The following is a 19,104-nucleotide window of genomic DNA, read 5'->3' on the forward strand; positions in this document are numbered from 1 at the left end:
GGTCTGTGAGCGCGGCGGGGGTGCTTGTCCTAGCAGCACGGAGCTCCGGAGGACTCGTGTGGCGTCCCCCGCAGAGGTTTCGATACCTGGGGAGGAAGGAGATCTGTTCTATGGGTGTAATATCTTCAGCTTTGCTGTAAGTAGGATTCTAATTTTACCCCTACTGGATGAACCTGTTCTGCCTGTGTCCTAAGCCTAACGGGCAATTGTTTGTCTTTTTATATTCATTTGCACTATTTTATTAAATTGTAATAGCCATTTAGTTATTCTTTTTATGTGTCTGAATTTTTATGGTTATATTTTTTTGGGTTACACTATGATTTTTTTCTTTGTCTTTCTTGTCTTTTATGTCTGTTTGTCTTTACTGTGGGACTTCATTCAAGATCCCCCTCAGGACTGTTTGGTATCCGTAATTGGACTCCACATTTGGTCAGAATATATTCACTGAGTCAACTTATTGGAGGCGCCGGCTGTTTGTTTTTTGATATTTGTAAGTTGCCAACATTTTCCACAGCGTGTACTAGAGTGGGGGTACAGACTGACATCAATTACATAAACTGAGTGACATACAGGTACACATAAGGACAAACTAGCACAAACAGATACAGAAGGTACTGAGGGCCTGTGACGGTAGGGGTGGATTTGGCTGCTTGTAAATAAAGGTTAAGCCCGCCATTACCCCTACCTATCAATATGATATGATGTATTTATTTATCAAAGCAACCCCACCACCCAACCGCCCTCATTCTTATCTTGTTTCGCCCTCCAACCGGGACAGAGGGGTACAGGTTGAATAAACACTAGACTGACAAGCACTCACCCATTAAAATACCCAAAAGAAAAGAATATTCTTAGATTCCAAAGAAACTAATATAGCCAAATATTGATTTCATTATAATCTAATTTAAGTCAAACCTTGTCCCGCTGTTGTCAACATTTTTCTTTACAAACTGCACATAACAGAAATTGAAGCTTCATTCAATACATTTTTTGTTGTTGTGACATTGTTATTAACTTTTGGAAATAAGTTTAGACTTTTATTTTAGAATTTCATTCCATGAATCATTTTCTAACTTCAAGCAAACCTATTTTTTTTTACAAAATTTGACACTACAATGTTTCACGGGAATTACAGATCTTATTTTTCCCCAACAAAAAAAGGTGCACGAGATTGTATCTGCTATGAAAAATACAAATTGACAGTATTTTTTGGTAATAGAAACACTTTCAGTGAATGGTGTGTATGAGGTTCAGATACAATGTTTATCAACATCATTCATCTCCACTGTCTCCTGTTATAAAAACATTGTACAGTCCCATGAATATGATTAAATTCTGCATCTGCAATACGACTTTTTCCCCAACAGAACATTAATCACAATACTGATGTTCAGACTGTGATTTCTGACATTCAATTTCTGAGCTGCTTCAGTTTATGCCTGCTTTTCTCTCTTTCTCTCTATCTATTAACTAAAGTGATGTAGTGTTTTCAATGCTCAAGATACAATGAAATGTCAAACAGATACTGTATGTGTAAACTGTAACACTGCCGTGCCATTATTTCAGTTTGCCAGAATGATTTTAGCCCATTTTTGTTTATGTCTCTGCGTTGCATGAAATGTGGACGTTAGAGACCTTGAAATAGGCATGAAATCAATATAATTTGCATATATATATATATATATATATATATATACACACTGACAAAAAGAACAAAGAACCCCACATTAAGCACTCATGTAATAACCGCAAATACACAATATATGACCAGAATGAATTTTAATGGACAACATCTCAAGTAACACATACAAATATTAAAACATGAAAAAAGACAAAACTATGAAAACCTCCAAATAAAACTCAGGGGATTGGCTGCAACTGTGAGAGTTGCACAGAACTAGAAACTGCTAACTATACCAAGGAAAACATGGGGAGCAGATGTGCCCCATGCAATCATGCCCGGTCAAAAAAAAAACACAAAGTAGTGGTGTAAGCAGATTCTAAACTACAAACCCATAAACATAATGAGTGTGCTCTAAATGCAAACCAAACATAGGGCTCCATTTAAAAAACTCCCATGATGTCAATAAGCCCATAGATGGAGTAGAGCAAATACACTCATATATATAACATCCAAATATGTCTGAAAGACCACTAAATAGCAGGCAATACTTAGCTGAATAGTAGCAAAGGTAATCCTTTGTAAGATGAAAAACAGCTGGATGAAATATCTCTTGTGGTGTACCACGAGGGATATATCATCCAGCTGTTTTTCATCTAACAAAGATGTTTTTCATCTTATTGTGATGGCGGTTCAGACACCTCTCATGCGGCAGCGGGTGGGGTTGCATCGTGAGCGGGTACCATCCGGGGGTACCCCACTAGCAATCTACTGGGAACGCTCTGGCCTGGATACGGTGAGTGCCCCCATTCACTACTCCTCCAGCGGGTTTGCCAGCCATACTTTGCCGCCCTGTTGCGAATCTCAGCAGCCCCTCCAAATGTAGCACCTGTTCCCCCCTGCCACAAAAGATCTGGCCACTACATGGGTGTTTCCCTGGGTACTGTAGCTCACCTGCTGGTGCAGGAGGTCTGAGTTGCTCCGCTGTTGATGTTTGGGAGCAGCAACAGGGCAGGCTTTCTCGTGGTTCTTTCTGTGCAGCGCCTCCATCCCATGAGGATCCTGCTGTATGCAGGATGGTCCCCACAGGCAATGCTCCTTTCCAATAACCACACACCATAGTTGGTCCAACTGAAGTTTTATTGTATAACAACATGATCGTCCTCCAGCCCTGGAGCAGACTCCAGGGGCTTGAGGCCCCAACAGCTCCTCCCAATCTCCTTGACCCTCTGGAAGGGAAAAGGATGTCACACTGTTCCATAATCAACCACCTCAATTTGGGGGAGTATCAGCTTTTATACCTGGGGGTAAGGGCTTGTAACCCTGCCCCATAACAGGGCAGGTCCAGGTACTGACAGGCATCCCAAATATACATGTGACCCAGTCAGTACCTTCCCCAGGTATGACACTCTAAATGCCAGTTTAGGCCTGCCCCTGGATAAGGCAACATAGTACCCATCCAGGATGCAACTGCAGACTAGGCCCTGCGTAGGAGATTAACCCCAACACTGCCTGTTCCTATCAGGTCTTATAGTGTTGAGGCCAGTAGATGGCTATAGGCCAGGGGCACTTGGCTACATATATATAAAAAATTACATTTGCCTTGGGCTCAAACTTTTTTGCTTGAAGAGGTCTTCTGCTCTAAGGCAGTATAGAATTCTGCTTCTTGAATTATACTAAAAAAAAATCTAAGAGTAGTAAAGTAATGTGAAACTAGTGGAGAAAACACAAACATGGATGAAATTCCATTTGGACTCGATGATATTTTGTAATGCTATAAGATAAAGGAATGAGATCATGCTGACAGGTTCCAGGCCAAGGCAAATTGTAGCTCTTAAAGATGCAATGCCATAAAATTAGACGACGAGTGATATGCTTAATACAATAAAGATAAACAATTTCTGCCTTGAAATAAAAGACAAACGTATTCCAAAAACACCTTAACTTGGGAATGTGTGCAAAAATTGTTATGTTAACTTGATGGGGATTTTTGCAGACTTTATGGGTTCCTCATTGAACTGCGATAGGGTCGAGCAGGGCCCTATTGCACGGAAACTCCTACCGACATAAATGGTGGTTTACATACTGTATGATATTTCCCCGAGCAGCAGTATCACTGTTTTAAAAATAACCAACCCTCTCTGTGTCTGCTTCTTTTCTTTCTTATGCTGGAACATCAGCGAATAATTTATTGTATAAAGGTGGGATTTGATTTAGCTTATTATTGAACTAAAGTACACAAGATTGACAAACACCCACACTTTCAGAGTACATAAAAACAAATAGAATTGAGTTGGGATGGGGGATGTGAGCGAGATGTAGATCCGCCATCAGAAAGCATTCATTTTGGGGCACTCCTTGAAATCTAAATAATACTAAACTTTTATTATTATATGAAATAAAAAATATGTGGACAGAAATCTCAACGCAAAAAATTGACCAAATAATGAAAATTGTTGAATATATATATATATATATATATATATAATCCAAGGAAAGTGGACAGTGAGTATAGTGCACATAGAGAAAGTCTGTATAAATGGGATAAATCTCAGCTTGCGTAATTCTACCACATTGATTCTCTAGTGTGTGAGGATATATTAATCCTTTAATCTCAGAGACACTGTGTTGGGTAGAGTACTGAATAGCAATTCAGAGTAGGCAGATATCTAATGATATAAGGTGGGTTCAGCGAATAATAAGAATGCATGTATGTCTTTATTTATATAGTAAGCAACTCTAGACTGGATCCTGATGTCCTTGTTGTTGCCCATTCTAATTGAGCAAGACAATAATGCAAAGTACTGTACATGAATATACTAGTTACCTTCACTGACTCCGCTCTTTCCCTCCAGCTATCACTGCCTCCCGGAGAGCTCAGCTGGCTCTGATAGTAATGCAGAAGGTAGTCGATACCAATTAAATGTAAATTCTACTACAGTAGCTGGGAATGCTTTGAATCACAATCAGTGTAGCGAAAGTCCGTGAAGGTAACTAGCATATTCATGTACTTTGCATTATTTTCTGATGGCAGATCTACTGTATGTCTCTCTCATATCCCCCCTCCCAACTCAATTCTATTTGATATTGTATTCCCCAAGGTGCACCCCTCCTCTGCTGTAGGATTAATCAGATAGAGTACCTATTACGTGCTCATATCACTCCAAATACCTTAACATTATTGGCGGTGTACAGTATCGAGTGAGCGGCTCTATTCTTGTAAAAAGTATACATGAAAACAAAAGAACATTTTTGCGCATCGAAAAACTACTTTGCAATACTTACGGTTTAAAAGTCAATCAGTTGTCTATTTTTAACTTATTAAAACATGTGACTTTCAATTACATCTTTATTTCTTTACTCCTTTACTGTACTCTCATGAAGCCTCTGATGGGAGAGTCATCCTGATTTTTATTCCAGAATTTCTCGGTTTAAAGAGGCAATCCAAACCATTTTGGTTTTTTTTCTTAATTTTTTTTCTATTTTTTTTTTTTTTTTGAAGCAGGGGTTCTCCGGAGCAGAACCCCATTAATTTCAGCTCAGGGAACCCCCTGCTTCCGGAGGTACATACCTCCGAAGTGGGCACCGGTAGCTGCTCCAGGGTTGACATTATGAGTGATTTTCAAAGCTCCCGGGGCCTGTGGGCCAATAGGAAGCCGTGACGTCATCCGGTGCCGCTTCCTATTGGCCCATGTGATACGGGAGCTTTAAACTTCAGGAAACTGCGTAGACATATTGGCACCCACTTCAGAGGTAAGTATCTCTGGAAGCAGGGGGGCCCCCGAGCTGAAATTATTGGGGTTCAGCTCCGGAGACGCCCTGCTTCAATCCTGTATTTTAAAAAAATGAAGAGAAATGAAGAGAAAAAAAACGTCATGGATTGCTCCTTTAAATAATACTTGTGTAGCCCTTTTTCTGAACCCTCCCAAAGGAACTACTGGTCGCTGTACAACACCTGCGGCTCCAGGAGATCTGAGCCTCCGCTAGCTGGGAGCCTGGGGTAACACTTATACATATACTTAGCGCAGCGCCTCCACTTACCCAGGATCCCCGTGACGTAAGATTCCCCGGGGCAAGAAACATACAACACCTTATGATTGTAATTGGTTTTTACTGTAATAATGCAACGTAGCAATAACACATAACATGTACTTATACTCTAACGGTATAACCTTAGTGGCTGCCTACTCATCAGGAGCAACGTCTCCGTCCCCCTCACCGCGTGCCCCACACACCGTGTCCATGTATAGTATATTGTATAGGCTCAGTTCTTTAACCACTCGCTAAGTGTTCCTAAAGAGTTTAGCCTAAGACGGGATCAGCGCCTGTTGACCGGTGTTGGTGCACTTGATGTTATAGTACCTTCCTGTCACGGCGGTGACTGGTACCTCTTCGCAAAGGGTCAGATGAATCACGGTCTGCCTCCTGGGTCTCAATGTCCAGCCGTCTGGTCCCAGACGACTCGCCAGCAGACCTGCTCCGCACGCTTGTCCCTTTGTCCTTAGCTGGTACTCAGTAAGGGTGATGCTCGGTACTACTATAGGCTGTCCCTGCAGCACAGCAACCTTTGGTGTCTTCAGTGAACACTCCTAGGGGCTTACGGGGTAGCCTGTCCTATGCAGGTGGGTCACTGACTCCCTGCACCCACACTACCTCTCCCTTCACCTCCCGGATCCCCTCTGACTACTCAACCTAAACCTGCAGCAAACACACTGCACTCACACAGTACCTGCAGCAACCGCACTGCACTCACTCGGTACCTGCAGCAACCGCACTGCACTCAACCGGTACCTGCAGCTACACTGCACTGCACACACACACTGTGCCTACTTGTCAGCGCTCACAGCACTACCAGCCGTGACACTGACAAGACTGCACACTCACACCTAAGGGCAGAGTCCCTAACCTAGGGGCCATCCCTCAGTACCTACCCACTACCCTAACAGGGATTGGGGCCTGCCTGGGACCTGGGGATCTACCTTACCTGGTGAAGGAGCCACTTGCTCCCTACACCCTTCCTTCCCTTTCCTGCTCCCAGCTTCAACGGCCAAACGTGGTCCCCGCAACATTGTAGCGTTCCTCCACAGGAGAAGCTGCAAAACCCTATTTGCTGGCTGGCTGCACGTGATGTGGGTGAAAGGGCAATCCCCAGAGGCTGCTGGGAATTGTAGTCCACTCAGGACCTCTTTAGCATTGGGACCGCGTGCGCTACCCTTACTGCGCCTGCGCGACCAACGCGCACGCTCGCGCAACCTGTCATGGCGGCCCCCGCTAGCCGGATGTGCCGCAGAGCCTTGGAGCGCTTCATGGGGGGTCTCTGGGGCTGAAAAGAGACCTGGGTTACACTTGTGAAATATCTGGTTGAAACTGAAGCACTGGGCACAACCCTTAGGCTACGGCCCCGGTGCTGGCTGCTGCACGCGCGCCTGGCGGCACATGCACAGTTTAAAAACGCAATTTGCAGTCTGTAGGAAGCGATGGGAGGCGCGGGGGTGGGGCCGGGGCCATGATATCAAGCACAACACAAAGCACAGCCCAGCAGCTCAAAAAGCACTGCACAAAGCACATTCATACTTCTAATTCAGCAAAGCATGTAATCCTGCCACCTACGGAGACCAACAAGTTGAGATGCAGCAGCCTGCAGGAAAGTAGGAGCACTTTTACGTGCGTACTATCCAAGAAGTACAACATCTGATAACAGACATGCAGTGTCACTGTGACCCTTACAGACGGAACAAGCGGATATCTGGGCAAATGTTGGTGTGACGTGTTTGTGCAACGAGAGATATATAGGGCCTCGGCTACATAGTAACAGGGACGTTCTGAAAGTGCTGTCACCCTCAGCAATGTGCTGCAGGAATTAGCCTGAACGAGAACGTGAATCTCATCATACACTGTAGCAACTACGCATGCACCATAAAGCACACCCACCGATGCGGGGCACGGGCATGATGTCACCCGGCTGGTTCGTCCTCATTGGCTGAACCGCCGGGGGGTGGGGGGGTGGGGAGGAGGCATGGCCAGCACACACTTGTCTTCAGAAAATCTGGTTGTGCATCACAACGTCAGCAAATTGCGCGCCAAGGCAGCTAGTAGGCCAGGCCCCATTTTGGGGCGGTTCTTGTTCCTGCAGCGCACGCCATAGTGTGTGCTGCAGCATGTACTGGGGACCTAGCTTAAGTTGGTCAAGACTTTTCCCTTCTTCCAGATGACGTAGCATTGAGCTCCACCTGGTCATTTACATAGTGGCAAATAAATGTAGAATGGCCTGAGATCTTCGACTGCCTGTTGTGGGACAGGATAGAAAAAGGGAGGAGAAAATTATATATTTTCTCATCAAGTACTGCAGTGTTCGCAGCCCTGTACAAATTCAGTTACAAGATCCTGCCCAGGAGAGCTTACAATCTAATTTTGGTGCCTACAGCACAAAGCGATAAAGTGATTTGCTCAAGGTCACAGAGAGCTTACACAATCCACTCCATACAACTTCAAATGCATCGTCGTTAGCACCACACTACTGCTTCCCCTAATCTGTGCTCCACTGGGGGATCAGGATTCAAATAAACCAGAGTTAACTTGGAAGATTAAACCTCACTGAGGTTCTTATGCGGCGACTGCTGCTGACAATGAATGGGCAATGCCAACTCCAAAATACCTTCCTGTCAATGAACTAGGCTTATTCGTTAGTATGATGTCCTGATCATCTTTATTAAAGGTCTCAAGCAAAGCTAATAAAGTCTTACCTACATTACTTATAACATTTTTAAATGATAATGTCAGTTTTAGCCTGGAATCCTTCAATCTGAGTAATTTGGGGTCCTGGTCCATGCTAATGCAGTCAGGATCCCCTCTGCAGCCCCCCAAGTGCCGACTTTCTATGACTTTTACCACCCACAGTGTGCAATCAGCTCTCTATATTTCAACGTTTGAGAAGTTTACATCTTTACTTCCCATCTTTCTCACTATAGCTTAAACAAATGTGCAACAGTGGGGTACATTTTTGAAGTGAAACGTCTATGCTGGCGCCTACAGAGATTTCATAGGAAAAATCCTTTGTGTTGTAACAAAATTCCATGATGGAAGTGACGTCACTGCTGGCAGAAGAGGCCATCAGTGACGTGGGGGAGGGACACACACACACACACACACACACACACACACACACACACACACACACACACACACACACACACACACACACATCACACACACACACTGACTGACAAACACAGACACAAGCACTGACTGACACTCACATACATACTGTACACTGACTGACAATCACATGCAGGTACGCCGACGAGTATTCTAAAACTTGCCTTAAACTTGCCTTGGAAAATCTGGGGCTATCACCAACAAGATACAGGTACTGTACATGCTGGGTACATGCTGCAAACATTTCAGTGACATTTCTGGGGACCCCCGCTTTTAATCCGATTGGCCATTAGTCTGCCTGCAGAAATGTTGCAGCATGTACCCAGCATGTACCTGGGTCTTGTTGGTGATTGCCCCAGATTTGTTTTAGAATACTCGTCGGCACTACAGTACATACACTGACTGACACACACACACACACACACACTGACTGACACACTGACTGACACACAAACACAGAAGGAATTCATAGTTACTATAAATATAGAAGTGCAAATAGCTAAAACACGCTTTGTATGTCAAATTTCTTTGCGTTTTGGCACTGAAATTGGTTTTTGATTTTTAATTAAAAACATAACCATCACAAACACAATTTGTGTGACAAAACAGTGACAAAAGACAAAGAAATTTAACATAAAATGCGCGTGCTCAGCACACATACACTTTCTTTCAATACAGGCCAGGGGGAAATGCATTTTAAAATACATATCCATACTGTCTTTGGCAAGCAAATAATTCCAACAAAAGTATTGGGTCAAGATACAATGCAGGAAAGGACTAAGTAGAAATGGTAATAAATTACAACATTATAGAACGCTACATCAGCAACCACATTAACACTTAAAGCAGCAAAACATGTGGAAACTTATTTTTTTATTATTATTATTTAATCAGGTCTGTAGTATTAGACAATAGTCACTGGTTTTTGTTGTTGGTTTTTTTCAGCTCTTAATGCCATTGTAATATGTTTGAAAGCATCCACCTCCTAAGCAGTGCAAGACTTTTCTGTTTGTGATAATGTGGTGCCAATGTTCCCAGCAGTTTGAGCTGCAAACTGTAAAGATAATTAATGTTACCTTAGTAATATAAGAATACATTGTAGCAGCTGAGTTACACGGTCTGAAGGATTAATCGAAACTAAAAAGCGGCCATTATGTGAGGCACACAATTAGGATTGTAACAGAGTTATAACAGGAGCACCAAACGATTGGCAGCTTAGGTAAGAATGTAGAATTATACACTGTCACATGCTTTACATACACAAATAAGAAAGGGGGAAGGAGGGGAGTATTGCTGCTTTAATTCACTTCCAGTGCTGTGTGCATTTTTGGTTGTATGTTAGCAGCAAAATGTTGCGGTAAAATCCCTGCATGGGTTAAGTGCAGAAGCAGTGATAATGCAACAGTGTTTAGACCGTGAAAACCATATGTGGTCACAGCAAACCAGTGCCGGAGACATTTTAAAAGTACTTGAGGAAATAATTCTGGTACCTATTATTCATAATTCCAAATTGCAATACAAATTATCATAGCAGTCTCAGCAATACTACCAGTCAACCAATATCTCAATCGTCGGCAGACAAAAAAGAAAATATATTGTTTTGTCAAGCTTAGAACATTTTCTCCCCAGAGATTGAACTCAATTTGACAGCCATTACTCCAAGCTACCTAATGATTATACAGTGGAAAATGTAATATTCTCTGTTGTATTATTTTTTTTAAATGGGTATGTTTTGCCACGGTTTGGTCAAAATATATGTTCCACTAATTTGAAGGGTTTTCAGAATTTTCCTAATAATAAGTCATGAAAACTGCTAGATAATTTACATATTTTAGAAGCACCTAAATAATTGTTAATTAAGCAAAAACTGTGCTTTCCTTTGCAAGGCATGAGGTTTATTTTAATCCCTTGTTATCTATATGTGCTTTCACGCCAGCACACAGAACTCAACGCTCCAGCTCCTGGCAGGAGGCTTCAGCCAATGCCCATATTATTCTCTGCCAGCCTGCATGGAAATGCTACTATAAAAGGCTAATCACCTTTCCCACATCCTCACTCTCAGCGGCTGAGCGGCTCTTCTCTCAACAAGTCTGGGGATACGGATTGTTTTTCATAACATTGTGCCCTGAAGAATTGTGGCTGACTCACTGGGCTGTTTTACAGCGGGTAGCGTTTGTTATTATACTGTAGCTAAGCAGTGGGGAAATGATATTGTCAGGTTTTTATAACCTATGCGCTTTTGTTTTTAACCTAGATTAGGAAAATTGTTGCCTTCAAATGAACACTTACCTGAAATAAGCTGTTGCCCAGCAAGCCCTACAGGGACCATGCCAAGGTTATTCATAGCCGTTGCCCAAGCTGTTGGGTCTGTGACTGACATGGTGAGGTGTGTAGCATCAATAGCTATACTTCCCAGAGCATCAGCTGCAGCAACAAAACACAATAAGTTTTAAGCTTCTTCGTTTAGACCATAACATAAAAAAAAATCATTGTTGGCCAACTGCAGAATGCTTCATTCGGTGTGTACAGTTAGAATTGGGCTTTAATGCATGCACATTAGAAAAAATATATATACATATATTTAATCTAAATTAAAGATTGTAATTCAGACTTCAATGTACAGCACTCTAGCGAGACAAAAATAGACCAGACTGCTATACTTTCTGCAAAAGGATACAACTGATGCTCGTGTGAAACTAACTTGTATTTGCTTATCTCTTTAAAGCAGAGCTATGTTTACAGGCAATTAATTGGTAGGATTGAGGTCTCCTTCTTTAAAAGGCTTGCTTTCATAATTCCACTGTAAACGGTGTCATTCATTGGGGATGCTTACCTGTAGCCATTGTTTCCACTGGTTCCTTTTGTTGCCGCTCGAGCCTTTCAACTACGGATACGTCTCTTATTGAATTGTTATCATTTTGAGACACGCAAGCCGTTTTGTTAATTGAAGAGCCCACCAGCAACTCATTCAGCTCTAAGGAAAAAAAGGAAAAAGGACGAATGAAAACCACAGCGAGTTAATGAGCTCAATCAACTTCTCGTTGACATGTCACAAAAAGTGCAACAACGGACTAGGTTGTTTGCTGGTGTTCAATGAACATTCCAATTAAGTGCCAGCTCACAAACAAACAAAGGTGGTAATAATTTAACAATGTCGTTCACTTAATATCCTTCAAAGAAAAAGTTTATCTTTTTTGGGTACCATGAGAATGTGGAACATTCTTTCCTTTCAGCAGACATTTGTTAAAGCAAAATGCTCGTCTAATACAGCAACTGTTCCAAGCCTTGGCCTGCTAAACATACAATGACACTCGCACAGAATGGAATAGCTAAACATGCTTCATCTTTCCCATATTTAAAGCTGTGCGATTCTAAAAGAAAACACAAAAATGGTTCTTACCATATTGCAGCTGTATGAATATTTAGTGGTAGAAGGGACTGAACAGCTGACCCCTGCACTGATCTGCAATGTGTTTAAGGGCAGCAAAGGGATTACTTACAGAAAGGAGCTTCAATTGTAGTGGGGAATGGCAAAGGAAAACTGTGAGGCACTGAGAATAATGCCTTTGGATCAGTGCATGACACACAGCACAATGAATAGTCAATGTGCTTGCAATAATCACTCACGGATTTCTATTGCCAGGAAATTGACGTTTCCAAATGTTGTCATTCTTCCCGGAATAAATTGAATTTGGGTTTGCAGCATGCATATACTTGCAACTTCAGTATTTCCCAAATAAAACTGTACAGCGCTAATTATTTATATGCACAGGGTATCATACCAACCATTATACTTTGCATTTTTGCATCTACTGTAAATCCATGCAGCTGCCTAAGAGCCTATTAATTTGGGCATGTTGATGAGTTAAATGTGTACACATAGAAAGTCTGTGCAGTAGGAGGGTGCAATAAATGGATTGCATTTGCCTATCAACGTCAAGAATAACTAGATGGCACAGAAGGTTTGATAAAATCACCAAACTAGGGTTCTTTTTTAATAATGTATTATTACAGGTTACATTTTTAGAGGAACTTCCCACTCTATCTCCAACATATGTATGCATGATCGTGTAATCCTGTCCTGTTCAGCATTAAAAAATATATCAGTATTACCAACGTGTGTTCTCTGTGTCCCATTGCACTAAAAGCAAGAGACTTTGATAAGAAGTATATTTTAGTCAGAGTTTGTGGTCTTCCCTCAACTCACAGTAAATTGCAATTTAGAGCAAGTAAGAGCCAGATGTTTCGCATGTGAAAATAATGGCTTAGACTGGCATTTGCCACCAGGTAGGAGATGGTATTAATGCAAAACAAACCACTGAATTTGGGTAAATTCGCCATATATTATTATTATCATTGATTTATAAAGCACCAACATATTCCAATGCGTGGTACAATGAACGAATAGTAGTTACATAAACAGAATGGCGTACAAAACAAGAACAAATTAACACATTAAGGCTGGCTTGATGGCAGTTCCATCTGTGTCCTCGCAGCACGTCCTGCGCTTACATAGGCCCCTCGCTCCTCCCCACAACAGTTAATTTGATTGTCGGGGGAGAGCGTGGGGCCTCTGTTAGTATCTCTAACCTGGTCCGGCGGCATCTTCCCATCTACAGCATCATGTCATTGAACCGTGACGTCAAATGGCGTCACAGTGCCATGACAAAGTGACACCGCATGGTGTCGTGATGCCACAATGTCATGACGCAACGTCTGTGGAGGAGAAAGGCCCACCGCACGAGCTAAGACTTTGCAGTGCTGTTTCAGTGAAGTGTTGTGAGAGAAAGCCAGATTGGAGTGAGTTGATCAGGGAGTTAGAAGAAATGAATATATTCATGAAGTTATATATAAGCTGCTTGACTAGCTTGGAAGCCAAAGGGAGGAGTGATTGGGTGAGAGTTAGAGAGAGGCTTGTTCAGGAGAGGGTTGTGATGAGTGTCCAGTATGTTTAAAGGAAGATGGGAATGTGTTGGAGGTGAGAGAAAGGTTAAAGGTGGGAATTAGTGTGGCAAGAGGGGCGAAGAAGATGTGAGAGAATAGGATCAGGGGGGCAGGTAAATACATTTCACATCAAAACCAGGGTCTAGGACCTTTTGCCACAACCAAAGCGGCGGTGGTGATCCACTGCCACTCACTTCCGCCATTCGCCACAATTCGCTCCGGCGGCCATGGAGCTAGGAATGGCGGGCGTCCATAGTGCAGTGAATCGTACAGCGGCGACCTGCCTGGCTGTGAGTTATAGTGGCGGGGGACTGCCGGCGGTGCTGTAGTCGCGGCTAATTGGCCGTGGCCAACTGACCCATTCTGTCGAAACCAAGGCTAACATAGAAAACACTCAAATAAATATTGTTTGGTGTCTTTTTTATTAATTCATTATCCTTACAAAAGAAATGAAGAGTAAAGGCGCTTCTCCTTAAATCTCTAACTGTCTACCAAAATATGTGTATTTCATTATCTATAAATGTATAGATTTATTATATCAACTACAAAAAAAATTGAAATATTGAAAAAAATGTGTGAAACAAATGTGTGTAACTTTCTATGCAATTTGTCATCAAAATTAAATACATTCAGTATAAAAAAATGCAAAACACTAATATCTTAACTAAATCTAATCTGAACCATGGCTGCTGTCGTAATAACAGTCCTCTAAGCACCACTCCTTTATTCCCAAAAATCAGAGCAGACCCAGCCTCAGCCTCAGCCTCCAAATATATGTAAATCGACAGGAACAGGAGGAAAAAATAGAAACAGGAAATGGGATATAGTGTAGTGTAATTTGTTTGGCTTGAATTAGAGCAGTTCCAAAAATGTACCTAATACAGCTCAACCCCGTTATAACGCGATCCGTTACAACGCGAATCCGCTTATAACGCGATGCAAGCGTGGCTCCCAATTTTCGTATTAATGAATACTTTACAACACGGTTATTGGTATCTTAAATACTTTATTGTACAATGCATACAATTGTACATTATTTCTAACGCGATCCGCTTATAGCGCGGTGTGATTCTTTGGACCCCAAGCACAGCGTTTTATAAGGGGGTTGAGCTGTATCATTCAAAATATATTAGTTCCAAAATATAGTTCATATCCCAGGATGGAGATCAGTTTCCAAACAACTTCTCTTTACCTCAAAAACAGGAGAGACATAAAGAAGCCCAATAGTATAATATCATAGAAATCAATCTGGATCTTAGAGAAAGACTTATTGACATCTAGTCACATTTATTCCAATCTTTTCAGCCTTTAATATACTTTCAGATTGGATATCGATGTAATCTCTCTCCAAATCCTATCTTCGCCTCAAAACAGGGGAGACATAAAAGAATCCCTAAAGTGTGACACCATAGAGATACATTTTGCTCTTAAAAGGCCTACTAATAAAACCTCAGAAAATCAAGTCCCTGTTGCGGATCAGAGCTGAAGACTGACCATTACGTGTTAAGACGCACCCAGTACTGAATCACTGTGTCAGTCTGTGGGAGACACTTAAGTTTAAATATAAACTAATAAATAGGGAAACATGACTCCTTTGCTTGGGAATCCGGGCTTCGAACCAGGTATGAGAGCAGAAGATTTTACTTGGTGGGAAAAGAAACAACGACAGGGGACCTACTGTTTTTCGACCAGATCCGAACATTTGAAGAAATAAAAATTAAGTTCTAAGCTCCAACTAGAGAAACATACAGCGATACATTCAGATGAGACATTTTGTTTCCTCCTGTTTCAGAGACAAACCAAGCTTCGCTAACCAGTTTTGAACACATATGCAACACAGACCCATATACTGTACAAAAGGTCTGATATCATTACTGTAACAAGCCTTCTTGCCAACAGCACATGACAACAAATATATATATTTATATTAGACAACGTGAGGAGGAGCTGGGGGGAAGTCCTGGAATGGGGGGATTGTGGAGAGATTTGGGAATCTATAAGGAAGGTATCTCTGAGCACATTAATTAAGGAAAACAGCTATAAGTTACTCTTTTGTTGGTACTATGCACCAGAAAGACTAAATATAATGTATCCAACGTCCTCCCCGCTGTGCTTCTGAGGAACATGAAGAGACAGGATCTATGCTATATAAATGGTGGGAATGTAAGGAAATAAAAGATCTTTGGACACAAATCTACAGTATTATAAACAGACTGCTGTGGCTGCACCTTATACCGGATCCCAGGACAGCGTTATTAAACAGGCCTATCCCAGGACAGCGTTATTAAACAGGCCTATCCCAGGACAGCGTTATTAAACAGGCCTATCCCAGGACAGCGTTATTAAACAGGCCTATCCCAGGACAGCGTTATTAAACAGGCCTATCCCAGGACAGCGTTATTAAACAGGCCTATCCCAAAAATATCCAAATCCAAAGCTAAACTCATCACACATTTATTTTCCGGCCACAAGACCCCTCAATATTAAATAAAATGTGGAAAATTATGCAAATGACAGCTTTTTTACATGATACAATATATAAATTTACTGCAACTTGGGAACCATGGGGTAACCCAGGGGTGCTCAAACGTGGTATGTTCTAGGGGGGGTGTGGTATGTTCTAGGGGGGGCGTGGTATGATCTAGGGGGGCGTGGTATGTTCTAGGGGGGGACGCAACGGTTGCAGAGGACACGCGCTCTTCCCCAAGGCATTTAAATTAAATGCGATGGGAGGCACGAGGACTCTAACTTCTCTTACCTGCTCTAAGTCAGCTCTTCGGAGACGTGTCACCATGACAACGCGGCGTCAAATGACGCCGTGGGGTCAAATGGCAATGAAGCCAGAGAGCCGTTAAGGAGGGGGGGCACGAGAGGGGGGGGAGAGAGCAGACAGGGGGGCGTGAACAGAAAAGTTTGCGCACCCCTGGGGTAACCTATACCCACAACCAAAAGCAATAATAGATGTTATGACAATTTGACAATATACATGTAAGAAATTGTAACCGTGACAAATGACTATGTACTATAATGTGGCTGTAACTGTTCCCCGAATCCTTGTTAACCCTTCCCCAGCACCCCGATTTTCCCTTCTGTACCCCTCCCATAACATTTTTGTGATCAATAAAAAATAAGTGGGGGGAAAAAAAGACCTACTAGTGTGCGCTCACACTTATTCCAATCTTTTCGCCCTAGAATGTATACGTACAGGCTCAATATCAAAGTGATGATCTATCTCCTTGTCTTTCAACTCCACCTTGGGTATACTGTGAAGAAAGAGCCCAATCATGTCATATTGTTAAAAGAGGTCTAGGAATACAATTTATTACTGCTCACATTTAATGATAAATGTGAGCAGTTACAAATTCTATTTGGCTTTTTTTTTTAATGTATATCCTGTTTATCATGTGAAGAGAGGTTTTATGGAAAGAAATCTCCACCCTGGGATACCAAGTATTAGAAGAAGTTACTGTATATATTTTTGGAATGCACGAAAGTAATTCTGGAAATGTTCCCAATTCAAGTCAAACTTAAAACACTGAATCGCGTTTCTGTTTTCTCTTTGTTTTTTTCCTGTTCCTGTTAACATACAAATATTTTGAGGCTGAGTCTGTGCTGGATTTTTTTGGGATAGGGCAATTAAATTATTATCCACCCACCCATGAGAGTGACAATACATAGCGAGGAATCTAAAATAAATGCTGCACGTTTAGAGACCTTAATGGTAAAACAATACAATAGTAATACCACCATGAAGCTTTTCAATGATGATCATTGCTAGGAGTTTCCCAAAATGTTGTTTTAAATAGACATTTATTTTTTCACATTAGAGACCTACTCTACTTCACATTTTAACACTGAAGTACACGATAAAGAGACAAATTAAAAAGGAAAAGTACATGGCAAACAATTACAGCTCAACCCCCTTATAACGCTGTGCTTGGGGTCCAAAAAATCACATCGTGCTATAAGCGGATCGTGTTAGAAATAATGTACAATTGTATGCATTGTACAATAAAGTATTTAAGATACCAATAATCGTGTTGTAAAGTATTCATAAATACAAAAATTGGGAGCCACGCTTGCATCGCGTTATAAGTGGATTCGCATTGTAACGGATCACATTATAACTGGGTTGAGCTGTACCGTGCATGTACTGTATAGAAGCAACACAATGACTGAAGAATAAGTGGGAATGAAACTCTCACACCAGTTCACCCAGTAAGTAAAATGTTAGTGCTTCAAGGCTAGTTTATTGTAGTGCTGGGACCAAAATTAATTTCAAACTGACCTATATATCTCTTCTGGCCGAATAAATGCTTTTATTGACAATCTGTTAGCCGCCTATCTTTTTTCGAATACCTTCAGAGATTGTATATTTTCTGTGCTGACAATGCCATCTTAAATATGTATATATCCCACCTATTAAAGGGCACGGCAGGGGTATTTTCAAAAGTTACAAATTATATGGCTTTGTCTATCAAGGAAGCACATTCATATGGAAACTCATCTGGAAAAGATTCCCACAACATATCTATTTCTTAAACTTTAAACATTATAATTATTTGCATGTGTTTTTTTTTTCTTAACAAAAAATATCTGCTATACCTAGAATATATCAATATGGTTTTTTTTTGTTCCTGACTTCTAGGAATAAAGAATAATCCCAGACAGGTCAAGGTCGTTTTCACCTCCTTTGCTTCACGTGCATTAGTTATTTGGGGGATGGGGATAGGATATGTTTCCAAAAACATATATTCCAATGAAATATATCATATTTTGCCTCTTTGTGTGTCAATATTTTGACCAAAAGTTATTGCTTGACAAGTTTTCATTAAAGATCCCCTTACAAAAAATGCTTCTTACCCCCTCCTCCCAATTTCAGCTCTAAGGACCTTATGGTTCAAATGATATTTACTGTGGAAAGTGCCGCAGAAGCCTCAATACCAGGTTAACAAAATGGAAGTAATAGGTCGCAACTTTCTAAAGACCTGTGTGATGCGGGGGATTAAAACCTCCATCAAGGTTCCTGGCGGTGTCTTCCCCGATAAGTGTCTTGGGAACAAGAGGTTCTGGAGCTGAAATGAATGCGGTTCAGCTCTGGACACCCCCTGCTTCCCACTGAAAAAAGAGGGGGGCATTTAACTTTGAATGCTCCCTAAAGACACAAGCAAAAATGTGGAAACTGTACATCTAGATACACTTTTCAACATTTTAATACATGGTCCCCAATGTCATGTCTAACAAGTAACTACAGGTCAACAGTGAGATGTTGACCCAAGTTGTTTTTTCTTCAGGTCTCACTCTATGATAACAAAGGAGCTAACAAACCAGCAACTGTGAATACAGAGCAAGGACTGAATTACTTGGCAGACATGTCCTATATA

The 19,104-nt window shown here is 41.6% G+C and overlaps 1 protein-coding gene across 7 annotated transcripts in view; it reads right to left on the minus strand.

Annotated features, from left to right (window-relative positions):
- ENOX1 (ecto-NOX disulfide-thiol exchanger 1) overlaps positions 1-19,104 on the minus strand; it is a 628,404-nt gene that overhangs the window by 250,079 nt on the left and 359,221 nt on the right. For all 7 annotated transcript variants that reach the window (XM_075591092.1, XM_075591093.1, XM_075591094.1 and 4 more), the window contains 2 exons: positions 11,610-11,750; positions 11,066-11,200 (listed from right to left, as the gene is read on the minus strand). In XM_075591092.1, the coding sequence (XP_075447207.1) occupies positions 11,066-11,200; positions 11,610-11,619 (145 nt within the window). In that variant the 5' untranslated portion in view covers positions 11,620-11,750. The remainder of the gene's footprint in view (positions 1-11,065; positions 11,201-11,609; positions 11,751-19,104) is intronic.

The sequence above is a fragment of the Ascaphus truei genome, chromosome 3 (genome assembly GCF_040206685.1).
Source record: "Ascaphus truei isolate aAscTru1 chromosome 3, aAscTru1.hap1, whole genome shotgun sequence".
Taxonomy (NCBI): Eukaryota; Metazoa; Chordata; class Amphibia; order Anura; family Ascaphidae; genus Ascaphus; species Ascaphus truei.